At 36.6% G+C, this 27,815-nt stretch overlaps 1 protein-coding gene across 5 annotated transcripts in view; it reads left to right on the forward strand.

Moving 5' to 3' along the window:
• The window catches only part of RUNDC3B (RUN domain containing 3B), a gene marked incomplete at both ends in the record, with an annotated part of 153,899 nt that overhangs the window by 8,195 nt on the left and 117,889 nt on the right, over nt 1-27,815 (forward strand). For all 5 annotated transcript variants that reach the window (XM_082632762.1, XM_082632760.1, XM_082632758.1 and 2 more), the window contains one exon: nt 16,703-16,818. In XM_082632762.1, coding sequence (XP_082488888.1) covers nt 16,703-16,818 — 116 coding nt within the window. The remainder of the gene's footprint in view (nt 1-16,702; nt 16,819-27,815) is intronic.

The following is a 27,815-nucleotide window of genomic DNA, read 5'->3' on the forward strand; positions in this document are numbered from 1 at the left end:
CTCTTTGTAGTGTGTTTTTATGAATAGAAGTTCCTAATTGTAAAGTAGTCCATAACTTCCCTTCATGGGTTGCTTATTGTGACCTGAAATTGGCAGTAATGCAAATATTATTCTGTTTTCTTCTAAAAGATTTATTGTTTTGATTTTTTACATTTATATCAACAATCTACCCATACTTGATTTAAGTATTTACCTTAGGCAAATCAGTTTGACCTGTTAACCATTTATTAAGAAGACCATGCTTTCCCCACTACACTTAAGTGTCGCATTTATCGGAAGTCAGGTGACTGGATCATTTGTCTGCTTCTGGACTCCCTCTTCTGTTCCATCAGTCTACTTGTCTGTCCTTGAGCTAATATCATACTGGCTTAATAACTATAATATGTCTTGATGTTTGGTAATGTAAGTTCTTCAGCTTTGTTGTTCAATATTGTCTGTTCTTGGGCTTTGCAAACTAGATTTTAGAATCAGCTTGTCAATTTCCATGAAAAAATCTGCTGGATTTTTATTAAGATTGCACTTAATCTATAAATCAATTTTGGGAATTGTCATTTTTATGAGACTTAAATGCAATCCATGAATATACTATATCCATCCCTTCATGTATTTAACTATTCTGAAATTTTTCTCAAAGATGTTTTGTAGTTTTGAACATATAGATATTATATCTCTTTTTAGATTTGTCCTTCCATATTTGATATGTTTGTATTATTATAATAGATCGTTTAAAAACTTTTTCGGACTTCCCTGGTGGTGCCGTGGTTAAGAATCCGCCTGCCAATGCAGGGCACATGGGTTTGATCCCTGGTCCGGGAAGATCCCACATGCCGTGGAGTAACTAAGCCCGTGTGCCACAACTACTGAGTCCGCACTCTAGAGCCTGCGTGCCTAGAGCCCTTGCTCTGCAACAAGAGAAGCCACCGCAATGAGAAGCCTGTGCACCGCAACGAAGAGTAGCCTCCGCTTGCCGCAACTAGAGAAAAGCCCCTGCACAGCAACGAAGACCCAACGCAGCCAAAAATACATAAATAAATTTATTTAAAAAAAACCCAACCTTTTCATTTTCTTTTTTTGCTGATATATAGACATGGAATTTACCTTTTAAAATATTGGTCTTGTAATCTAGCAATTTTACCAGATGTGCTTATTAAATCTAATAGATTTTCTGCAGTTTTTTGTTTGTTTATTTGTTTTAGCATTCTGAGTACATTGTCATGTCTTGTGCCTGCTTTATTTCTTCCCTTTTTAAACTTTATGTCTTTTCTTTTTTGTCTTACTGCACTGGCTAGGACCACAGTATTACAGAAAGCATTAATAGTTTTACCTTTAAGTAGGATGTTTGCAGTAGGTTTTTTTTTAGTTCCCTTCTACTTGTAGATTGCTGAGAATTTTTATCATAAGTGGATACTGAATACTCTAATAACAAATATTTTTTCTGTCTAACAAGATGAACGTATGATTTCTCTCCTTTTTTCTTTTTATGTAGTGAATTACATTGATTGACTTTTTTTTTTTTTTTTTTGAGATACGCGGGCCTCTCACTGTTGTGGCCTCTCTCATTGCGGAGCACAGGCTCCGGACGCGCAGGGCCAGCGGCCATGGCTCAAGGGCCCAGCCGCTCCGCGGAATGTGCGATCCTCCCGGACCGGGGCATGAACCGTGTCCCCTGCATCGGCAGGCGGACTCTCAACCACTGCGCCACCATGGAAGCCTCATTGATTGACTTTTTAATGCTAAACTACCCTGGAATAAAAAAACTGGGTTGTGCTGTATTATCTTTTTTACATATCTGTACATTCAATGAGTTGATATTTTATTTGGGATTTTTGCATATTTGTTCATGAAAGTGATTGGTCTGCGATTGTTCTCTCTTATAGTGTCCTTGTCTCGGTTTGTCATTAAAATTATCTGACCTTACAAAACAAGTTGGGAAATGTTCTTTTGTGTTCTGTAGAAGAATTTGTGTAAGATTATTATTATTTCTTTCTTAAACTTTTGGAAGAATTCACCAGGGAAGGAATCTGAACCGCAAATTACCTTTGTGGGAAGTGGTTTAGTAACAGATTCAATTTATTTAATAGATACTGAACAATTGAGATTTCCTGTTTCTTCTTTTATCAGTTTCAGTGAGTTCTTCAAGGAATACACCGATTTCATGTATGTTATCAAATTTAAACGTAAAACTTTTCTTAATACCCTCTTAATATCTTTCTATTGTTTAAAAATCTGTAGTCATTTTCTATTTTTCTCTCCTGATATTGGTATTCTCTGTTTTTCCCTTTTTTTTTTTTTTTTTTTTTGCAGTACGCGGGCCTCTCACTGTTGTGGTCTCTCCCATTGCGGAGCATAGGCTCCGGACGCGCAGGCTCAGCGGCCATGGCTCACGGGCCCAGCCACTCCGCGTCACGTGGGATCTTCCCAGACCGGGGCACGAACCCATGTCCCCTGCATCGGCAGGCGGACTCTCAACCACTGCGCCACCAGGGAAGGCCCCCAATGTTTTTTTTTTTCTTACTAGGAGTATATAAATTTTATTAATATCTTCAGAGAACCAGCCTTTGGCTTTGTTAATTTCCTCTGGTGTGTGTGTGTGTGTGTGTGTGTGTGTGTGTGTGTGTGTGTTTTGTTTTTTTTTTTTTTTTTTGCTGTACGCGGGCCTCTCACTGTTGCGGCCTCTCCCATTGCGGAGCACAGGCTCGGGACGCGCAGGCTCAGCGGCCATGGCTCACAGGCCCAGCCGCTCTGCGGCATGTGGGATCTACCCAAACTAAGGTGCGAACCCGTGTCCCCTGCATCGGCAGGCGGACTCTCAACCACTGCTCCACCAGAGAAGCCCTGTTGTATATTTCTTAATTTATTGATTTCTCTTATCGTCTTTATTTCCTTCCTTCCAATTTTTTTAAAGTTCATTTTCTTTTTCTAATTTCTTGAGATGGGAGTTTAAATCATTGTTTTTCAGCCTTTCGTCTTTCCACTCTGCATTTTAAGACTGCACATTCCCTTGTTTGACCTTGCTTTGAGATAGCAAACAAGATTTAAAATTTGTATCTTCACTATTAATTAGTTTAAAATGTTTTCTACTTTCTGTTGGGATTTCTTTTTTGTCTCATGGATTATTTTAAAAGGTATTGTTTAATTTTCAGACAGCTGAGGATTTTCTATTTTTAGTTATTGAATTCTAACTTAATTCCACTGTGCAGAGAATATTCTAAAAGATTTTAAAGTTTTGAATTTTTATTTATGCTTTCATGATGCAACATATGGTTAATTTTGATAAATATTTTATATGCATTTGAAAAGAATATAAACAGTCCTCTGTATCCACCGGTTCCACATCCGCCTATATGGAGGGCCAACTTTAAGGGACTTGAGCATTTGTGGATTTTGGTATCCTCAGGGGTCCTGGAACCAATTCCCCACAGATATCAAGGGATGACTGTATGCTGTCATTGTTGATTGCATGTATGCCAATTAGATCTAGTATGTTGATTGTGTTTATATCATCTGTATCCTTACTAGTTTTTTGTGTGCTTAGCCTGATATTAAGAGAGATGTGTTAAAGTCTATTTCTATGAGTGTAGATTTGTCTTTTTCTCCTCTTAGTTCTGTCATATTTTTAAAAATTTATTTTCTTTATTATTGTTATTATTTTTCTTTGGCTGTGTTGGGTCTTCGTTGTGGCATGCGGGTTTCTCTCTAGTTGCGGCATACGGTTTTTCACTCTTTAGTTGTGGCACATGGTCTCCAGGGCGCGTGGGCTCTGTAATTTGCAGCATGGGGGCTCTCTCGTTGAGGTGCACGAGCTCAGTAGTTGTGGTGCATGGGCTTAGTTGCCCCGCAGCATGTGGGATCTTAGTTCCCCACCAGGGATGGAACCTGGGTCCCCTGCGTTGGAAGGCGGATTCTTTGTCACTGGACCACCAGGGAAGTCCCTGTCAGTTTTTTGTTGTTGTTGTTAAGTATTTTGTTGCTCAATTACTAGGTGAGTGCAGATTTAGAATTGTGGTCTCTTCCTAGTGATTTCATTCCTTTGTTATCATGAAATGTCCTTCTTTATCTCTAATACTGTTCCTACCTTAAAGTCTATTTTTTTCTTGCTATTAACGTAGTTAAAACAGCTTTCTTGGGCTTCCCTGGTGGCGCAGTGGTTGAGAGTCCACCTGCCGATGCAGGGGATGCGGGTTCGTGCCCTGGTCTGGGAAGATCCCACATTCTGCGGAGCGGCTGGGCCCGTGAGCCATGGCTGCTGAGCCTGCGCGTCCGTAGCCTGTGCTCCGCCACGGGAGAGTCCACAACAGTGAGAGGCCCGTGTACTGTGAAACAAACAAACAAACAAACAAAACCCAGCTTTTCTTGTAGTTAGCATTTGTATGATGTACTTTTTCCATTCTTTTTTCCCCCTTAATATTTATTTATTTATTTAGGCTGTGCCAGGTCTGCGTTGCAGCATGTTTAGTTGTAGCATGTGGGATCTTTTAGTTGTGGCATGCAGACTTCTTAGTTGTGGCATGCATTCAGGATCTAGTTCCCCGACCAGGGATCAAACTTGGGCCCCCTGCATTGGGAGTGTGGAGTCTTACCCACCGGACCACCAGGGAAGTCTCTACTTTTTCCATTACTAATTTTCAGTATTTCTGGGTCCTTAAATTTAAAGTGTCTCTTGTAGGCAGGATAGAATTGAATTTTGCATTTTATCTAGTGTTTTATTTAGAGTATTTAGCCCATCTCTAATGTTATTACATTTGGGTTTATGGCTACCATTTTACTATTTATGTTCACTTTTTCTCTCTTCTTGTTTTGTTATATATTAGTGTTTTTTATTATTTCATTTATTTCACATAGAGTTTTTCTCTCTATGAACTTGTTGGTCATATATTCTTTTCTGTTTTCTATACAGTTGACCCTTGAACAATGTGGGGGTTGGGATGCTGATCCTCCACAAGTCAAAAGTCCACGTGTAACTTTGCAGTCAGCCCTCCATACTTGTGATTCTGCATCCACAGCTTCACCCAATCGTGGATCATATACTACCGTAGTATGTATTCATGGGAAATAAATGGTCCATGTATAAGTGGACCACTACAGTTCAAACCTGTGTTGTTCAAGGGTCAACTGTTCATATATTTGGTTTCTATCCTTTGGGCAGTTACCCTTGATTTATTACATATAATGCAAATTTAAATTTTATTGCCTCTCCAGTAGTATTAGAACCATTTATCCCCCCTCATCCTAAAACATACTTTTAAATAAATATGGCTCTCATTATGCTGTAATCTAATTATCTTTTTGTCTCCTATTAGAATGTGCATTTCTCAAGTCCAGGAATCATAGTTTATTCAGCATCTGTTTTATTCCCAGCATCTAGTATGTAGTGGGCATGTTTATCAAATGAGGTAATTCTCCCTAACTAGTGAAGAATAATAGCAGTGGACATTTCCAAAATAAGGTTGAAGGTGAATTAAAGAACCATCCTCACTTATTTTTAAACAGTCACCCTAATGACTAATCTCTAATGATGGTGGAGTTTTAAACATCTAATAGCTTTAGACTCACAGATGCAGAGAACAAACTAGTGGTTACCAGTTGGGGGAGAGAAGGGAGGAGGAGGGGCAACATAAGGGTAGGGGATTAAGAGGTATAAACTATTAGGTATAAAATAATCTATAAGGATATATTGTACAACACGGGGAAGATAGCAAATATTTTATAATAACTATAAATAGAATATAACCTTTAAAAACTGAAAACAAATAAAAAGCATTCAAATTTTTAAAAATCTAATAACTTCAGTAGTAGAATTGTCTATCTAGTTACTAGATAGCTTACCTATGTTAAAATATATTAATTGAATATTTTCACCTGTCATTGAGTAAAGAAGAATTGGATTCCAAAGGGATATGTGATCCAAGTGTACAGTGAAAGTATTCTTTATTAAAATGATTTTAATTGGGAGTTATTTCATATAAGAAGTCAAATGAGTTATTTTAAGATGGTAAGTTTTCTTGGTTTGAATACTTTGTAATTTTGTGTGTGTGTGTGTGTGTTACGTGGGCCTCTCACTGTTGTGGCCTCTCCCATTGCGGAGCACAGGATCCGGACGCGCAGGCTCAGCGGCCATGGCTCACGGGCCCAGCCGCTCCGTGGCATGTGGGATCTTCCCGGGCCAGGGCACGAACCCGTGTCCCCTGCATTGGCAGGCGGACTCTCAACCACTGCGCCACCAGGGAAGCCCTACTTTGTAATTTTAAATAAAATTTTTTAATTTGTCCTTTTTTTTTTTTTGAAGATAGTGCTTCAATGTTATTTTTCATGTTGTGCAATCTTGCTCTCATCAGTCTGCTTATATAGCGGTACAAGATGTTAATAATATACTCTCTCAGCCTTAAGGTACCTAGATTAACAGTTCTATTTTGAAAGAAATTTTGACAGTAGAGGTGGGGAAAATATTTTAAAATATACTTCTCTCTCTCTCTCTTTTTGATTTTTACATTGAGCAAAAGTTTAAAAAATGGTAAACACTGCCAAAATAGACTTTTGAGTTTCATGGTGTATACTCCAGATGGTTGGAACTTTTTTATTCTGTGTTTCAATAAAACTTTATTTACAGAAACAGGCAACTGGTTGGTTTTGGCCTGTGGACAGTAGTCTACAGACTCCTGCTAAATGGATCTAGGAAAAGTATTTTTTTTTCTCCTTACAAAGGAATTTAAATTATAGAAAAAATAAAGGGGAAGATACACATGATGGTTGGGAGTTCTTAACTTGCATAAAACTTGAAAAAAGAAGACAAATTGCTGATTCAAAAAGATTTGGGGGATTTCTTTTTTTCTTAATTTAATTTAATTTTTTTTATACAGCAGGTTCTTATTAGTTATCCATTTTATACATATCAGTGTATACATTACAATCCCAATCTCCCAATCCATCCCACCCCCACCCCCACCCCCACCGCCACTTTCCCCCCCTTGGTGTCCATACATTTGTTCTCTATGTCTGTGTCTCAATTTCTGCCCTGCAAACTGGTTCATCTGTACCATTTTTCTAGGTTCCACATATATGCATTAATATACGATATTTGTTTTTCTCTTTCTGACTTACTTCACTCTGTATGACAGTCTCTGGATCCATCCACAACTCTACAAATGACCCAGTTTCGTTCCTTTTTATGGCTGAGTAATATTCCATTGTATATATATACCACATCTTCTTTATCCATTCATCTGTCGATGGGCATTTAGGTTGCTTGCATGACCTGGCTGTTGTAAATAGTGCTGCAATGAACATTGGGGTGCATGTGTCTTTTTGAATTATGGTTTTCTCTGGGCATGTGCCCAGTGGTGGGATTGCTGGGTCATACAGCAATTCTATTTTTAGTTTTTTAACGAACCTCCATACTGTTCTCCACAGTGGCTGTATCAATTTACATTCCCACCAACAGTGCAAGAGGGTTCCCTTTTCTCCACACCCTCTCCAGCATTTGTTGTTTGTAGATTTTCTGATGATGGCCATTCGGACTGGTGTGAGGTGATACCTCATTGTAGTTTTGATTTGCATTTCTCTAATAATTAGTGATGTTGAGCAGCTTTTCATGTGCTTCTCTGCCATCTGTATGTCTTCTTTGGAGAAATGTCTATTTAGGTCTTCTGCCCATTTTTTGATTGGGTTTTTTTTTTTTTAATATTGAGGTGCATGAGCTGTTTATATATTTTGGAGATTAATCCTTTGTCCATTGATTTGTTTGCAAATATTTTCTCCCATTCTGAGAATTGTCTTTTCACCTTGTTTGTAGTTTTCTTTGCAAAAGCTTTTAAGTTTCATTAGGTCCCATTTGTTTATTTTTGTTTTTATTTCCATTTCTCTAGGAGGTGAGTCAAAAAAGATCTTGCTGTGATTTATGTCATAGAGTGTTCTGCCATGTTTTCCTCTAAGGGTTTTATAGTGTCTGGTCTTACATTTAGGTCTCTAATCTATTTTGAGTTTATTTTTGTGTATGATATTAGGGACTGTTCTAATTTCATTCTTTTACATGTAGCTGTCCAGTTTTCCCAGCACCACTTATTGAAGAGGCTGTCTTTTCTCCATTGTATATCCTTGCCTCCTTTGTCATAGATTAGTTGACCGTAGGTGCGTGGGTTTATCTCTGGGCTTTCTATCCTGTTCCATTGATCTATATTTCTCTTTTTGTGCCAGTACCATATTGTCTTGATTATTGTAGCTTTGTAGTATAGTCTGAAGTCAGGGAGTCTGATTCCTCCAGCTCTGTTTTTCTCCCTCAAGACTGCTTTGGCTATTGGGGTCTTTTGTGTCTCCATACAAATTTTAAGATTTTTTGTTCTAGTTCTGTAAAAAATGCCATTGGTAAAATGATAGGGATTGCATTGAATTTGTAGATTGCTTTGGGTAGTATAGTCATTTTCACAATATTGATTCTTCCAATCCAAGAACATGGTATATATCTCCATCTGTTGGTATCATCTTTAATTTCTTTCATCAGTGTCTTATAGTTTTCTGCATACAGGTCTTACTTACTCCCTAGGTAAGTTTGTTCCTAGGTATTTTATTCTTTTTGTTGCAGTGGTAAAGGGAGTCTTTCCTTAAGTTCTCTTTCAGATTTTTCATCATTAATGTATAGGAATGCAAGAGATTTCTGTGCATTAATTTTGTATCCTGCAACTTAACCAAATTCATTGATTAGCTCTAGTAGTTTTCTGGCAGCATCTTTAGGATTCTCTGTGTATAGTATCATGTCATCTGCAAACAGTGACAGTTTTACTTCTTCTTTTCCGATTTGGATTCCTTTTATTTCTTTTTCTTCTGATTGCCATGGCTAGGACTTCCAAAACTATGTTGAATAATAGTGGCGAGAGTGGACATCCTTGTCTTGTTCCTGATCTTAGAGGAAATGCTTTCAGTTTTTCACCATTGCGAATGATGTTTTCTGTGGGTTTGTCTTATATGGCCTTCATTATGTTGAGGTAGGTTCCCTCTCTGCCCACTTTCTGGAGAGTTTTTATCATAAATGGGTGATAGATTTTGTCAAAAGCTTTTTCTGCATCTATTGAGATGATCATATGGTTTTTCTTCTTCAATTTGTTAATGTGGTGTATCACATTGATTGATTTGTGTATATTGAAGAATCCTTGCATCCCTGTGATAAATCCCACTTGACCATGGTGTATGATCCTTTTAATATGTTGTTGGATTCTGCTTGCTAGTATTTTGTTGAGGAATTTTACATCTATATTCATCAGTGATATTGGTCTGTAATTTTCTTTTTTTGTAGTATCTTTGGTTTTGGTATCAGGGTTGATGGTGGGCTCATAGAAGGAGTTTGGGAGTGTTCCTTCCTCTGCAATTTTTTGGAAGAGTTTGAGAAGGATGGGTGTTAGCTCTTCTCTAAATGTTTGATAGAATTCACCTGTGAAGCCACCTGGTCCTGGACTTTTGTTTGTTGGAAGATTTTTAATCACAGTTTCAATTTCATTACTTATGATTGTTCATATTTTCTGTTTCTTTCTGGTTCAGTCTTGGAAGGTCATACCTTTCTAAGAATTTATCCATTTCTTCCAGGTTGTCCATTTTATTGGCATAGAGTTGCTTGTATTAGACTCTTAGGATGCTTTGTATTTCTCCGGTGTTTCATTTATAATTTTATTGATTTGAGTCCTCTCCCTCTTTTTCTTCATGGGTCTGGCTAATGGTTTATAAAGTTTATTTATCTTCTCAGAGAACCAGCTTTTAGTTTTATTGATCTCTGCTATTTTCTTTGTTTCTATTTCATTTATTTCTGCTCTGATCTTTATCATTTCTTTCTTTCTACTAACTTTGGGTTTTGTTTGTTTTTCTTTCTCTAGTTCCTCTAGGTTTAAGGTTAGATTGTTTATTTGAGACTTTTCTTGTTTCTTGAGGTAGGCTTGTATTGCTCTAAACTTCCGTGTTAGAACCACTTTTGCTGCATCCCATAGGTTTTGGATCATCGTGTTTTCATTGTAATTTGTCTCTAAGTATGTTTTGATTTCTCCAGTGATCTCTTGGTTATTTAGTAACGTACTGTTTAGCCTCCATGTGTTTGTGTTTTTTTCTGTGTAATTGATTTCTAATCTCATAGCATTGTGGTCAGAAAAGATGCTTGATATGATTTCAGTTTTCTTAAATTTACTGAGACTTGATTTGTGACCCAAGACGTGATCTATCCTGGAGAATGTTCCATGTGCACTTGAGAAGAAAGTGTAATCTGCTGTTTTTGGATGGAATGTCCTATAAATATCAATTAAATCTTTCTGGTCTATTGTGTCATTTAAAGCTTGTGTTTCCTTATTAATTTTCTGTTTGGATGATCTGTCCATTGGTGTAAGTGAGGTATTAGAGTCCACCACTATTATTGTGTTACTGTCGATTTCCTCTTTTATAGCTGTTAGTAGTTGCCTTATGTATTGAGGTGCTCCTATGTTGGGTGCATATATATTTATAATTGTTATATCTTCTTCTTGGATTGATCCCTTTATCATTATGTAGTGTCTTTTCTTGTCTTTTGGAACGTTCTTTATTTTAAGGTCTTTTATCTGATATGAGTATTGCTACTCCAGCTTTCTTTTGATTTTCATTTTCATGGAATATCTTTTTCCATCCCCTCACTTTCAGTCTGTATGTGTCCTAGGTCTGAAGTGGGTCTCTTGTAGACAGCATATATATGGGTCTTCTTTTTGTATCCATTCAGCGAGCCTGTGTCTTTTGGTTGGAGCATTTAATCCTTTCTCGTTTAAGGTAATTATCAATATGTATGTTCCTGTTACCATTTTCTTAATTGTTATGGGTTTGTTTTTGTAGGTCCTTTTCTTCTCTTGCGTTTCCCACTTAGAGAAGTTCCTTTAGCATTTGTTGTAGAGCTGGTTTGGTGGTGCTGAATTCTCTTAGCTTTTGCTTGTCTATAAAGCTTTTGATTTCTCCATTGAATCTGATTGAGATCCTTTCCGGGTAGAGTAATCTTGGTTGTAGGTTCTTCCCTTTCATCACTTTAAATATGTCATACCATTCCCTTCTGGCTTGTAGAGTTTCTGTTGAGAAATCAGCTGTTAACTCCTTTGGGAGTTCCCTTGTATGTTATTTGTCATTTTTCCCTTGTTGCTTTCAATAATTTTTCTTTGTCTTTAATTTTTGCCAATTTGATTACAGTGTGCCTCAGCATGTTTTCCCTTGGGTTTATCCTGCCTGGGACTCTCTTCACTTCCTGGACTTGGGTGGCTATTTCCTTTCCCATGGTAGGGAAGTTTTCAACTATAATCTCTTCAAATATTTTCTCAGGTCCTTTCTCTCTCTCTTCTCTTTCTGGGACCCCTATAATGCGAATGTTGTTGCGTTTAATATTGTCCCAGAAGCCTCTTAGGCTGTCTTCATTTCTTTTCATTCTTTTTCTTTATTCTGTTCCGTGGCAGTGAATACCACCATTCTGTCTTCCAGGTCACTTATCTGTTCTTTTGCCTCTGTTATTCTGCTGTTCGTTCTTTCTAGTGTATTTTTCACTTCAGTTATTGTATTGTTCATCTCTGTTTGTTTGTTATTTAATTCTTCTAGGTGTTTGTTTTTTAATTCTTCTAGGTCTTTGTTAAACATTTCTTGCATCTTCTTGATTTTTCATTCCATTCTTTTTCCAGGGTCCTCGATCATCTTCACTATCATTATTCTGAATTCTTTTTCTGGAAGGTTGCCTATCTCCACTTCATTTAGTTGTTTTTCTGGGGTTTTATCTTATTCCTTCATGTGGTACAAAGTCCTCTGCCTTTTCATTTTGTCTATCTTTCTGTGAATGTGGTTTTCCTTCCACAGGCTGCAAAATTGTACTTCTTCTTGCTTCTGCTGTCTGCCCTCTCGATTTGGAGGGTTTCTGATGTGAAATATAAGAAAAGAAATAAGCCTTCCTTCTAATGAACATATACCTGAATACTTTGCTCATTATCATCCATAGTCACTATTTTACATTACATTTGGGGTGGATTGTATCATATCTCCTTGTTGATTATTAATGGTAGGTATTATATTAATGGCAGAGGATCATTACCCCCACACCTTGGTAAAGACTGCTAGTGATAATAATATAAGGAATCCTGTAAATTTGGTGTGAAGTAGTGGAAAGAATTCTCTCTTACAATTTGGATACTTACGTTCTTTTTAAAAATATCACTCTTATGAATGACTATGTACTTTTCTGAACCCCTTTTAGTTGTTTTTTTTTTTTTTTTTGGCTGTATTGGGTCTTTGTTGCTGCGCGCAGGCTTTCTCTGCTTGCAGCAAGCGGGGGCTATTCTTTGTTGCGGTGCATGGGCTTCTCATTGCGGTGTCTTCTCATTACAGAGCATGGGCTCTAGGCGCATGGGCTTCAGTAGTTGTGGCATTCAGGGTCAGTAGTTGTGGCTCGCAGGCTCTAGAACGCAGGCTCAGTAGTTGTGGCTCACTGGCTTAGTTGCTCCGTGGCTTATGGGATCTTCCCAAACCAGGGCTCAAACCCGTGTCCCCTGCATTGGCAGGTGGATTCTTAACCACTGTGCCACCAGGGGACACCCCCCCCCTTTTAGTTTTGAAATGTGATGATTCTGTATGCTTTTATGTACTTATCTTAAGGTATAATTCCATGTAAAGGGATATAACAATATAGATAAGAAAATCTGGTTTTTGTGAAATGAATTTTTTTCTGAAGCATATTTGATAAATGGTTAAGATTACATAAGCTTGTTGTAAAGAGATGGGAATAAATTTCTGTCCTACTCGATTGCTCTGTGTATATGGGACTACATCTGTGTATATTACTAATGCAGGGCCTAAATATTAAAGATGAATTTTCACTCTTTAAATAGTTTCTTTCCAATAAAGAGTGTACATAACAGTAAGTTATTTTGGCCTGCAAGAAAATTCTTTTTTTTATTATTGAAGTGTAGTTGATTTACAATATTGTGTTACTTTCAGGTGTGCAGCACAGTGATTCAGATATATATGTATTTAGATATATATACGTCTCTATGTATCTATATATAGATATATACGTATTACTTTTCAGATTGTTTTCCCTTATAGGTATTACAAAATATTCAGTAGAGTTCCCTGTGCTATACAGTAGGTCCTTGTTGGTTATGTATTTTATATATAGTAGTGTGTATATGTTAATCCCAAACTCCTAATTTTTCCCTCTGCCTACCCCATGTTCCTCTTTGGTAACCGTAATTTTGTTTTCTATGTCTGTGAGTCTCTTTCTGTTTTGTAAATAAGTTCATTTGTATGATTTTTTAAAAATTTCATATATAAACAATATCATATGATATTTATCTTTCTGTGTCTGGCTTACTTCACTTAGTATGATAATCTCTAGGTCCATCTGTGTTGCTACAAATGGCATTATTTCATTCCTTTTTATGGCTGAGTATTCCATTGTATATACATACTACATCTTTATCCATCCATCGATGGACATTTTGGTTTGCTTCCATGTCTTGACTGTTGTAAATAGTGCTGCTATGAACATTGGAGTGCATGTATCTTTTTGAATTATGGTGTTTTGAGGATATATGCACAGGAATGGGATTGCAGAATCATATGGTAGCTCTATTTTTAGCTTTTTAAGGATAAGTAATTTTATTTTTGACTTTATTGTCACATTTTTTGCTTTTAACTATTCGTTGTTACAGTTATGTTACAAACTTATGAGCTGTGGAAGGAATTAATATGGGTGTAATGAAGATTTTTTTAAATGTAGTTTTGGAAACCATCTCATCTTTCTTGGTATGTTTCCAAAGGGAAAAAGGTAGTTCCTGCTTTAAGTTTGATGGTTTTAGTCACATTTTTTCTTATCTCTAAACTAACAAAAATTTCCTTTGGACATTGAAGGTGGGAAAGAAAATCTTTTAAGAGAGAGACATTTCAAAAACCGCACTTAATTAAAAGACCCTTTCATGTAAATTTTTGACTTTTTAATTCTTATGGAAAAGCTGTTACTTAGACTTGATTTGGTATTTTTAGACATTCATCAAATTGTCATTTCATTATTTTAAAATCAGCCCTTTTTGGGAAATAGATGACTAATATTGTCATCATTATCAGGAAATAGCTCAGCATCTGTGTGATGTTTTTTGGATGTATTGAAATTCTTTTTACAGGTTTGGTTTTTATAGCATGTCTTAGTTACTGTGTTATGGAGGAATAGGTTCTCACTATTCTGGCATAATGGAACTAGCCACAGGACTCTAGAGAAGTAAATGTTGAGTGGGAAGACTTGGCTAGCTAGAAGTAAAACATGGACTCTAAGGAACTAATTTGCCTTCTGAAGTTTTGATTTGTGTTGACAGGAGGAGAGTAGGCTATAAATGATAAAGCAATGCTGGGAAACATTATTTTTCTTCATTATTAACCTTGTTATAATAGAAATTATTTAAAAAGCTTTCTCACCCTTAAAATGTCTTCATGCTTAGAAATAACAGAAATTGTGTCTAATGATATGCTTTGGGATATTGGCACCTTTGTTTTAGTTTTTAGCCGGATACTGAGTTACAAGTAATATAGTGCTCTGAGATTCACCATTTTAGGTTTTCATCATGCAGATAGTGTCTTCTAGAGGAGATGATGCACTAATAACATGATAGAAAGGCATATTTTATTGACTACTGATTGATCTGTACATGGCTCTTGATGCTACAAAGATATATGTGTTACTCTCCATGGCTTTTCCTTCCTATTACATTTACAAAGAAGAACATTCGTTAGGTAATTTTGTGTTATTCCTGGAGGACAGTAGTGGCTAAAGTCTTACCAGGCGTTACAGGTGGAAATTGAGTTCTAACCTAGCTCGTTTTGATGAAATAAGCACTCTACTATTTTTATCTTTAAATGTAATTTTCAGTTCATTTCACCTGTGTGCTTACTATCTTAGATGCCATGCTTTTTTGAAGTGGTAGATTACTCCTACCTCAGATGTGATTGCAGAGTTAGATTTCCCATTCCGTTCTATCTGTTAAAGATTAGAGAGAAACATTCAGAAGTTTCCTTCTTTTTAGGTCAAAGGTGGAGGTGGAGACTGTATGGTTTTTGTTTATCCATTTTAGGAACACTTAGCATTTCATTCTTTTACTGAATAAGAACGTTATACTTATTTATTCTTATTAAAAGTTTGCTGAAGATTGGCCTCACTTTTCTAGGGTGTTGTCAATGAAGAGGGCATAGGACACAAAAATGGATTCTCAGTATTGCTAATGTTCTAAATTACAGTGTAGTAAATAAATACGTTTGACATTTTTTTTCCATTTCCCTATACATAATAAATGGCAGTGAGAGAGTTTTTAATGTTTTGACAAAAATTTGTAAAGGGCACAGAATAACTGTAATTCTTTCTATTGATTATTGGGATCACTCTGCATAGTTTCAGCTTGCACAGTCATTTTTACGTGCAAAGGGAGGACTGCCTGTATTTTAGACATTACTCAGTTCTAATATACTAAATATTGATAGATATAACTCATATAAACACATCTCTTTATATTTGCCTTTATACTTGTCTCCTATATTTTTTGTCCTGATTGAATAAGCATTGCCAATAAGCCTAAAACCTAAGGAACAATTTATACTCCTTTATCTCCCTCATAGTTTACATTTCTAATGATTTAACAACTCTCATCGTTATCCCCTTCTCTTCATACCCTATTGATTGTCTTTACTTAGGCACTCACATATCACCCTTCATAGGGTATGACTGTAAAGGGATGGTATGGTTATAAAGGGATAGCATGAGGGAAATGCTAGGGGCAACAGAACTGTTCAAGATCGGGATTTTGGTGGTGGTTACAGGAAGGGTATACATGTTAAAAATCATAAACTTTCTTTTTGTCTTGCTGTGACATTGGCCTTTAAATGTTTCTTTGCCACGCCTTCAAAATAGATCTTACAAATAAATCAACAGGTACTTACAGAGTACATCGTTCAAGGCATTGTCCTATGCGCTGAGGAAGATATAAACACACAGAAGCTATGTTTCTGCCCTGAAGGAGTTTATATTCTAATAAAATAGTTAGACAACACAAGTTACAGCAGTAAGATAAATTGTAATCATCTCTTAAAGGAAATACAAACAAAATGCTAGTTTGTGCTAGGAATATGTAGGAGGGTAATTCTTCATTGAAGAGGTGGCATTTAAGCTGTCTTGGAAAATGCATTGGTACTTGGCAGTCAAAAGTACAGACAAAGGATGTTCTGAAGAGAAGGAAAAATATAGTGCACTTTACAGAGTTGTAAGTTTTCTTATTATAGCTCATAAAAGCTTGGGATCTACACCTCATGAATACTCACATCCTGTTTTATTCCATTTTATGCTCCAAAACTCTTAGAAACATTTTGGTCTGACGCTGCAGTCTCTTACAAGTAGTATTATGGCTTTCAACTTAATAATTTTGTTCATCTTTTTTATTCTGATTTTAATGGTTCTGTGGACAGTGAACTATTTCTAAGTCTTAATGTAGTCAACAGATAGTAAATATATAAGTGAAAAGTCTGATATTTCTGTAAAATTTTCTACTGACAGAGTGAATTTGAGTAAATGGAGTTTTCAGAATATATAATCTTATAAAGTATTTCTGTAATACTTCTCTAAATTGCTTTTCTCTAGTTTTTCCTATTTAGGTGAATGAATCAAGTCTACTTAAAAGCAATCGTAATCTCTTTTTTTCAATAGGTTTTCTGTGAAGACCCTGATTGATCGGTCCTGCTTTGAGACAATTGATGATTCTTCTCCTGAATTTAACAATTTTGCCGCTATTTTGGAACAGATTCTAAGTCACCGGCTGAAAGGTAATAGTGCTTATGTATTATTTATTCTGCCAATAGCTCTCATATTAACAAGGTTGAAATTTTAGAAACCATACAGTCTGGTGTATGTAGCAGCCAAGCAGCATCTTGAGAAACATAAAACTGATTTTAGAAGGTCTAATCTTTTGGCTGTGTCCCTGTAAAGAATCTCTATTCTTGGATTTATACCCATTTCCAGGATGCATTAAAAATATTGAATATATTAATTGCTACATACAAGAAGCAGGATCACTTTCTATATGTAATTAAATAAAAGTTTAAATTAAAAGGTAGCCCATCTTCAAAGATTACTAGATGGTATTTTAATTAGTTTACAGAGAAGCATCCAGGCATTAAGTTTGTTTGCTTAATCTTTTCTTCATTAAACTCAGAATCTTTGAAAATTTTTTAGCTGTAAGTAGGTTAAAAAAAGAGCTATGTAAAAGAGATGCTGGACTTAAAAAAAAATAAATCAGTAAATGTATTAATGTCAGAAATGTAAATCTCTTAAAATTTAAAAGGGAAGATGGGAGCTGTGTTCTCTCAGAATTATAAAATATTTTTAAATTAAAAATATACATCTGGGGCCTCCCTGGTGGCGCAGTGGTTGAGAGTCCGCCTGCCGATGCAGGGGATGCGGGTTCGTGCCCCGGTCTGGGAGGATCCCATGTGCCGCGGAGCGGCTGGGCCCGTGAGCCATGGCCGCTGGGCCTGCGCATCCGGAGCCTGTGCTCCGCAACGGGAGAGGCCACAGCAGTGAGAGGCCCGCATACAGCAAAAAAAAAGAAAAAAAAAAAAAAATACATCTGTAAAATATAGCTGATAACATCAAGAAATATTATGTAGTATAAATTTTAGTAATAATAAATAATAACTTTATCACATTAATTCCATTATCTAGTTTTCCTAAAGGAGACTTGATCATTAGATGTTTTCACTTAAGTTTTTATTATCTTTACAATCTTAATGTTATAGTAGTTTCAAATAAGTAATCTGTGTGGTAATATAATTTATGAGAATCTCAAATTTAATCTGAAGGTTAATTTGTTTTCTGCTTTTTGATGCTGAAAGCATCAGTTGAGCAGTCCTGTGGGCTTATAACAAATGGTTGGATTTAATAAATGGGGAGACAAAATCTGAATTCATTCAGCCCTTTGCAATTTAAAATGGGATCCATAAAAATCACTGGTGCTTTTCTGTTAAAAGTTTGTTGTTCTGTATTTTTAAAGGGTTATTTTTTTTTCTTATTTTGCTGTCCTGTATTTTCTAAAATTTCTGTCATTAATGTGTTACCTTTTATGAGAAAATAAGTTTTTATGAACGCAGAGCGTCTGAAAGTATTTTGAAATATTGTCATGGTTACTATATTGTGTGGTGATCGTATTTTAAAATTTTATACATAATTTTATAAATAATACTTTAAATCACATCAAATACAGCACAGCTTGATGTATCTTAATGTTCCAAGGGTTTTATCATAAGACCTCAATTCCCTTGATTTGGTGTACCATTTGGCATTTAATTCGCTCACAAAATACGTAAACAACTGCAACAGAAAACAATTAGACCGTGTTGATATAGCCATGCTGAGTTACGGGGTTGACTAACTACCGCATAAGTGGACCCCTCCTGCACACCTGTGTGCCATCTTCTGAGTCATGCCTCAGCAAAATACAGGTCATAGGCCTTTAGACTTACTTTGTCACCATGAATGTTATTTCTGAGAAGCCAGTGAACTACTGTGTTGAGAATAGAATCTCTAGTTGATTTATGGATAAGAATTCCACAAGTATGACAGTAAGACAGTTAGGAAAGATGATCCAGTGAGGTTTGTGTGAATTTTTTAAGCTAGGTAAGATTAATAATTCAAAACATGCTTTTTAAAAAAAGTTCTGTTGGGACTTCCTTGGTGGTCCAGTGGTTAATACTCCACACTTCCACTGCAGGGGGCACGGGTTCGATCCTTGGTCAGGGAACTAAGATCCCGCATGTCAGAAATAAATTTAAAAATTTAAAATAAAAAAAAGTTCCTATAGGTCGATTATGGTGGTCACTGTTATTACTATAGATATGAATTATGTAATGATATGTAACTCTCAAGATGAGGTCGTTTATTAAAGATTCAGGTGTCTAGAAACTTCATATAATATTGCCCATTTTTTGGTATTCTAATATGTAACAAATTGCTTTTACTTTTGGAGAAGTTATATAATTATTTGGGAGATCTTTTTGTTTTTGTTTTTTGGGTTTTTTTTTTAATATTTATTTATTTATTTTGGCTGCGCCCGGTCTTAGTTGTGGCAGGCAGGATCTTCTCTGTGGCATGTTTAGTTGTGGCATGCAGACTCTTAGTTGTGGCATGCGAACTCTTATTTACGGCATGCATGTGGGATCTAGTTCCCCGAGCAGGAATTGAACCCGGGCCCCCTGATTGGGAGCACGGAGTCTTACCCACTGGACCACCAGGGAAGTCCTGAGAAGTTATATAATTATTTTGATAGTACAGTGTGTTCACTTAAAATTTAGTTATTATAACAACTCATTTTTTCAATGTTTTTCTTGATAGAAGTACAAATTTAAAATGTATAACTTCATGGGTTTATAAGATTTACTTTTCTCTAGCTACTTTTTATTTTTGAAATAAAAGGGTGTTTAGTTTATCAGTTTTTTTCAGAGAAAATCAAAATTCATCCCCAGACACAATATAGGCTGTGCTGACACAGGTAACGGGGAGAGCTTCATTCATTCTAACAGCCCCATTATTGAAAAAAAAGGAGGCTTTTAAAATCACATATATTAATCTTGTTTGCAGTAATTCCTTAATAAGATGATGATCTTACTTTTCTGGACTATATTTGAGAACTAAGAATTAATACACCACCAAATGTAAAATAGATAGCTAGTGGGAAGCAGCCACATAGCACAGGGAGATCAGCTCGGTGCTTTGTGACCACCTAGAGGGGTGGCATAGGGAGGGTGGGAGGGAGACGCAAGAGAGAAGAGATATGGGGACATATGTATATGTATGGCTGATTCACTTTGTTATACAGCAGAAACTAACACACCATTGTAAAGCAGTTATACTCCAATAAAGATGCTAAAAAAATAATGAATAAAAACTATTTATTTCCTTTAAAAAAGGAAAAGAAAGAATTAATCACAGAATATAAAATTCAAAGAGGCCTTAGTTCATGTCTTCAGTTCAGTCATTTTTGGACTTTTCCTTTAAAGCATAATCCTTCTCTCCAGCCCACTCCCACCTCCCCTAATAAAAGACACTGCAGATGCTAGACATAAGTGGAAGGTCTGGTTGAAGCTCAGTAGGGAAATCGGGCATTTTGTCAGCTCGGCAGCAGTCACACCCCAGTTCCACAGCACCACTTCAGGCAGCGCTGTGAATCATAGCTTAAAAATCACTACTCCAGTGTCCCTCCTACCGAAGCCATCCACTCAACGATATTTCCAACCGGTGGACATACAGTCTTTGTTTTAATACTTCGGATATTGGGGAACTTAGGACAGTAAAGTAGGGCCATCAATTTTGGGGCAGTTCAGATTGTTAGAAAATTCTTATGTATAAGAAGCCAACTTATCTGACTGTGCTTTTCTGCCTCTTTTTAAAATTGTGAGCCTCATAAATATTAAAAGATTGCTATTCTATAATCCTTTCTCTTTAGTTACCCTTTTTCTTTCTTCCAGGTAAAGTAGTTATTTCGATCTAGTTATTTCGATCTTCTGGAACCACTGTAGTCTTAGTTATTCTTCTGGTTTATTACTGGTTTACCGAGATCTTAAAATGTGGTACTCAAAGCTGCGTAAAGTGCTTCAGATAGGCTAACTTCTGTAATTTGAGATTACAGTGACTTTTTGATTCCCACATCACACTTTTGTTCACAATGAAATTAAGGCCAAGTAAAATCCCAAGGCTTTTAAAAAATTGCTTGTTTTATGTTTTAGATTCTCTAAATTAGTTGCCTGAGATCAAGTTTGAAAGGAATAAATGCAGTATTATTTTCTTCATCATTCACTTTAGAGATAGATGAAGTGGCTATAAAAATGAAATTCTACTTCCGGGAAGATAAAGTGAACATACTTTCCCCTATTTCTCCCACTTACTATAACCCAAAACCCTGGACCTATAAAACACAAGACTCTGAAAGGTAGGGAGAAGAAGTCTAGGGACTTCAGGACCTTAAGAATGGCATGGTGGTGGATTTCTTGGATTTTCTGGTTGCTTTACATCCGACACTGAGTACTGGATAAGCCAGTAGCTTGCAGACATCAACAAGCACATGTACACACACACAAACATACAGTCTGACAAGGACCTGCTCTTTCTAGCTAAAGGACCAGGAACAGAACAGCCTGGCAAGACAGAACACTTTTAGACAGTATCTGCTCTAGTTTAGCCAAATACCACAGAAAAAGTGTGGCACTACCGCTAGCCAGGCCTGAAGAGGCTGAATGGAGAACCTAGAAGTCCGCCCTCATGAGACTGTAACAGAGTATCTCAACACCACCACAGTGTGGTATCAAAAAAAACCAAGCAGGGGCTTCCCTGGTGATGCAGTGGTTGAGAGTCTGCCTGCTAATGCAGGGGACACGGGTTCGAGCCCTGGTCTGGGAGGATCCCATATGCCGCGGAGCAACTAGGCCCGTGAGCCACAACTACTGAGCCTGCGCGTCTGGAGCCTGTGCTCCGCAACATGAGAGGCCGCGATAGTGAGAGGCCCGCACACCTCAATGAAGAGTGGCCTCCGCTTGCCGCAACTAGAGAAAGCCCTCGCACAGAAACGACCCACCACAGCAAAAATAAATAAATTAATTAATAAACTCCTACCCCCAACATCTAAAAAAAAAAAAAGACCAAGCAGAGAGCTGGCATTTCTTCCCTTTTCGGTGGTTGTGAGCCTTCTCTTCTCACCTACCCCCACAGTGTGTCAATGGAGAGCCTGGACTTTCATCCCCACCCAGCAGTAATGAGGTTGTGTCAGAAGAGGTGTATTGGAGAGTTATATCTCTGACCGTCACCCAGCGGGTGACAAGGCTACCCTCAGTGCATTGTCAGTCAGCCTGTACTCCCACCTCCACCCAGCGGTAATGAGGACCCCTCCTTCAAGTGTCAATGAAGGCCAACCGGGAAACTTGGACTTCTCCCTCCACTTGCCAGTAATGAAATGTGGTGCCCTCCACCCTCCGACCTTCCCCTGCTGGAGCAGTGTCATAGAAAGCCAGTTAAAACAGAAGGTTTAGGGACTTCCCTGATGGCGCAGTGGTTAAGAATCTGCCTGCCAATGAAGGGCACACGGGTTCAATCCCTGCTCCGGGAGGATCCCACATGCTGCAGAGCAACTAAGGTCATGTGCCACAGCTACTGAGCCTGCGCTCTAGGGCCTGTGAGCCACAACTCCTGAGCCCGCTTGCCCCAACTACTGAAGCCCGTGCACATAGAGCCCATGCTCCACAACAAGAGAAGCCACTGCAATGAGAAGCCTGCGCACCACAACAAAGAGTAGCCCCCGCTCTCCACAACTAGAGAAAGCCTGCATGAAGCCATGAAGACCCAACGCAGCCAAAAATAAATAAATTATTTAAAACAAACAAACAGAAGGTTTAAATAAGATAATAGTCTCATAACATAGTATGAACATATCCAGGTTTCATTTGAAGATCACTTTTCATACCAAGACCCAGGAAATCACAAGTTGCAGATCAAAAGACAATAGATGTCAACACTGAAATGATAAAAGGTGGTAGAATTACTGACAAAGATCACAAATCAGTCATGATAAAAATGCTTCACTTAGCAATTTCAAAGACACTTGAAACAAGTGAAAAAGTAGAAAACCTCAGCAAAGAAATAGAAGGTAAAAAGAAGCAAATGGAAATTTTGATATGGAAAAGTACAAAACCAAATTAAAAAGCTCAGTGGATAGGCTCAACAGGAAAATGGAGGGGAAAGAAGAAAGAATCAGTGAACTGGAAGACAAAACAATAGAAATTTCCTAATCAAATAACAGAGACTCAAAATAATCTAAAATTAGAAATAAGAGACTGAAAAAAAAAAAAAGAAAGCCTCAGAGATCTGTGGGACTGTAACAAAAGATCTAAAATTCCTGTCATCAGAGTACTCAAAGGAGAGGTGAAAGAGGAAAAGACTGAAAATGTACTCAAAGAAATAATGGCTGAAATTTTCTCAAATTTGACAAGAGGTAAACATACAGATTCAAGAACCTAAGTGGATCACCGAGTAAATCCAAAGAAATACATGCCACAGTACATTATAATTAAACTTTTTAGAAATAAAGACAGAGAAAATGTTGAAAAGTAGCCAGAGGGAAATGATACCTTGTCTATAAGGGAAAAACAATTTGAATGATAGCAGATTTCTCATCAGATACCATGGAAGCATTTCTGTCAAGTGCTGGAAGTAAAATGTCCACACAGTATCCTATATCCAGCAGAATTAATCTTCAGTAATGGAGAGAATATCTAGACATTCTCAGATGATGGAAAACTAAGGGAATTTATCGCCAGCAGACTTACTCTAAAACTCTGGCTAAAGAACCCTCTTTAAGCATAAGTGAGTCATAAAAGAAGGAACTTTTAAAAGGAAGGAAGAACATGGTAAACAAGAATGTGGGTAAATACAATAGGCTTTCCATTTTATTTTGTAGTTTTCTGTTTGTTTGCTGTTTTTGGTTTCTCTGTTTCCGTTTTCCTATTTTCCTGTGAATTACTTGAAAATTTTTTAGAATTCCATTTTTATTCATCTCTAGTCTTTTTGAGTGTATTTCTTTGTGTATATTTTTTAGTGGTTGCTCTAGGTATTATATTATATATATATAACTTGTCACAGTCTGTTAGTGTCATCATTTTCCAGTCTGAAATTTAAAAACCTTACCTTTCTTCATAGACATTACTCTCCCCCATTTATAATTGTTTTAGATATTTCCCCTACATACATTTAGAATTAGTGTTATAATTTTTGTTTCCACCATCAAATTTAATTTAGAAAACTCAAGAGGAGAAGGCAAGTCTGTTGTTTCAGGTTGCTGCTTTGTCCAGCACACAGTCTGGGATAGACAAGGCAAAGGGACTTAACTGCTGTGTCATTTCTTAAGTTCCAAGCTCTCTAGCCAATCTTCCTTTTATTTTCCACCTTCAGAATCTTCTTACGGTTTTTTTTTTGCATATAATATCCAGGGATTTTGGTATTTAACCGGAGGAGAGTACATCTACTTTATCTTTTCCGGAACCAGCAGTCTCCTTTAATTTTATAATGTGAAGAATTGCATCAATAGTTTTTCTAATGTTAATTCATCCATATATACTTGGGAAAAATCTAACTTGAACCTCATGTATTGTTTTAGTATACTTTATTTAGGATTTAGTTTTGATTCTGAGTTTATGAGCAAAATTTGTCATTTTTCTGTTTGGTACTTGTTTTGGGTTTTGTTATCAAGATTATATCACCTCATTAAATAAATGAAGGTGTTTTGTCTTTTATTATTCGTTGGAAGAATTTTGCATGAGCTTGGAATCGTCTGTTAGAATTTGCCAGTAAAAACTCTGGGTCAAGCAGGGCTGGGCGCGGTATGCACGCGCAAGTGCACTTTAACGGCTAACTTACCTTCTTTAATGCTTATAGGTCTGTTTAGGTTGTTGATTTCTCTATTGTATGTTCTGTTCTACAGTTGTCAATTTCTTCTATATCCTCTTAATTATTTACTCTGTAGTGAGTTGCCATTTTTCATTTCAGTGTGACACAAAGTAGATGAATTCAACTGTGAATGGTTTAAAAAAGTCAAAGCTCACTGAAGAGATCTAAAGATAAGTGACATATTCATCCTTATGGTATTGTTAAAAGCGAAGATTCTGCTTTTAAAAAAAACCCCACTCCCTACCCTCATTGTTTGCCAGCTGTCCACCTCCTCTGAAGGATATGGTATACAGTTGTTCTTCAATATCCATGGAGGATTGGTTCCAGGACCCCCTGGATACCAAAATCCACAGATGCGCAAGTCCCTTATATAAAATGTAGCATTTGCATATAACCTACGCACATCCTCCCGTATAGTTTGAATCATCTCTAGGTTACTTGTAATACTTAATACAATGTAAATGCTATGTAGATAATTGCCAGCACCTGGCAAATTCAAGTTTTGCTTTTTGGAACTGTCTGGAATTAAAAAAAATTTTTTTTTCCATGCATAGTTGGTTGAATCCATGGATGCAGAGGGCCATCTGCATTTAATTCAGTCTGCTGTTAAAGAACAAAACAAAAGCTCCATTAGTGAATACCTGGTATTATTTTCTACACAGATGTCCCCTTTTCCATCCCTAATATTGATTATTAGTTATTTTTCTCTTTTTTCATGAGCACTATTGCCAGAGATTTGTTCATTTTATTAGTCTTTCAAATAATTAATTTTTGGCTTTGTTGATTTCCTTCTCTCCAAATACTGCTTTGGCTACATTTACAAGTTTGGATATGTAGTATGTTTACTAATATTCATTTTTAAGTAATTTCTATTTTTCATTATTATTTCTTCCTTGGCTTAGTGTTATTTGGAAGTTCAGTTTTAATGTTTCTGAAAATAGGAGCTTTTAGCTTTTCATTTTTACTTCTATGTTAATTGAATTATGGTCAGAGAGTTTGGTCTGTATGGCAGATTTTTTGAAATTTGTAAGATTTGCTTAATGACCTAGTTTATGATTAGTTTTAATAAATGTTCCATATTGAGAAGAATGTGTATTCTCTAACTGTTGATTATGTTTTTCAAATGCTAGTCACATTTTTGTCAGTTTGATCTGTTAATAACTTAGAAATTTTAAACTATTTTATTATTCTGATGGATTTATCAAGTTATTCTGGTAGATATGTCTATTTTTGCTGTCTGTATTTTGAGTCTATTTGATGCATTCAGTTTTAGGGTTTTTGTAAATTCCCTTATTTTCTGTTTACTTTTCATTTTTGGCCTCTTAAGTATTTCTGTGGGTTTTTTCGTGTGCTTGCTACGTTTAAAAGTGTATCTACTATATTTTATCCAGCATTTCTAATTTTCTTTTGTTTTGTGTTGGGAGGAAAGATTTTCCTAAAATTACATGTTTCCCACTTGAAAGACAAATTCTTCCTATTGCTAAAGAGAGTTCTAAAACGTTCTCTTCTTTTCTTTGAAAATTATCATAGCCCTTTGTTGTTGATTTGAGTGAACAGTTAAACTTAATAGTCAAAGTGTATAATGTTGAGGTAAAACAAGTCTGGCACCAATAGTAAGTATTCATTATTTCCTTTTTGACAGTTTCTATTGTCATGTAATTAAAAAAATTTATAATTAAAAAATACTTAGGTGTATATATCTGTATATTATATATCACAATGCTATAGTAATATATAATCACTACATTATATATATTCATATTTAGGTAATATAGTATATAATGTATTATATATTTTTTTAAGTTTAGATCCTTTTTCCTATTTCCCTTTTTATACATAAATTCACCCATTTCCGTCCTCTAGCCCTGGCTTTTAAATATTTTTTGGTTCCTGTAGATATAAGGTTTTTTTCTGCTTGACAATGAGGTCTATTTCTGGTTATTACCCACTGAAACTATTACTTGAGTAACCATTTCAATTTCCACTTCAGTTGCACTCTTCTGTTTCTTCTTTATTCCCTTCTAGCCAGTTCTTAATAAGCTTTTCCTATAGGTGGGTTTTCTCCTTCCTCTTCTATGTATTACTGCATTCTAAACTCTCCATTTCATTTTTCTTAGCTCTGGAAATTTTCCTAAGAAAACTTGCCTTATTTTTCTACCGTATCCTTTTTCAGACAGCATGGGTTCTGTTTATCTTACGTCTTTTAGTATGCCGTACACTTTACCATTACTGTAACCTTCAAAAAGTTACAATTCAAAAAGTTAACTCAATTTATGATGCTAGAGAAGGTGGAGTAAGTCCACTACTACCCTAACTCTCTGTCTTAGCATGCTTGAACTGACAGGACAAAATGCCACAGACTGGGTGGCTTAAATAACATAAATTTATTTCTCACAGTTCTGGAGCTTGAGAAGTCCAAGACCAAGGTGCTGGCTGATTGAGATTCTGGTGAGAACTCTTTTCCTGGCTTGTAGATGGTTGCCTTCTTGCTGTGTCCTCAGATGGCAGAGGGAAAGAGAGAATGAGAGTGCTTTCTGGTGTCCCTTCTTATAAGGACACTAACCCTACAGGATCAGGACCCTACCCTTATGACCTCATTTAACATTAATTACCTCCTTATAGGCCCTATCTCCAAATATAGTCACATTGGGTGTTAGGGTTTCAACATAAGACTTTGGGGGGAATCAGTTCAGCCCACAGCACTCTTCTACCGATTGCAGCTAAAAACTCTGGACAGAATACAAAAGCAACTACTTATATACCTTGGAAAGTAAACAATAGCAGCCAGGTTGGGGAGAGAGATCAAAATTTGAAGAAGAACCATCATAGGAATGAGTGTCCTTTGTATTTTTTTCCCTCCTATATCCTCAGCCTTAACCTGAGGGGCCCTTTGTCTTTAATTGTGCTATGGATGCAGACAGCAAAGACTCCAACAGTAACCTTCTCTTTCTGGCCAGAGTATCCGGAAAAGGTCCCTCTGTGAGCCAGAGAGTATTGAGGCTTCCCATTTTTCCTCCTTTTTCTTGCTGCTTTCCCCCAAGAGCAGCTTGAGTTGCCCAGGATTGTGCCATAGTGTGAGAGGTTAAAACTCTAAAACTTTTAATTTACATTAATGTTGCATTAATGTTGCAGGAAAAGGAAGGATCTGGGGGCTGGAGTCTATCAGGGAAGAGAGCACTTGAAAGGGGAATGCCCTAATTCTGTATGTATTGACCAGCATAAGTTCTGGCCTCACACCCAAGAATGTGAGGACTGAGCTTGGATACAAACCACCACCCAAATCCCAGAGCAGCATATATATCGGTAAGGCCCAAAGAAGCATAGCTAAGGCTTTACA

This window comes from Mesoplodon mirus, assembly GCF_964341445.2.
Source record: "Mesoplodon mirus genome assembly, chromosome: 9".
NCBI lineage: Eukaryota > Metazoa > Chordata > Mammalia > Artiodactyla > Ziphiidae > Mesoplodon > Mesoplodon mirus.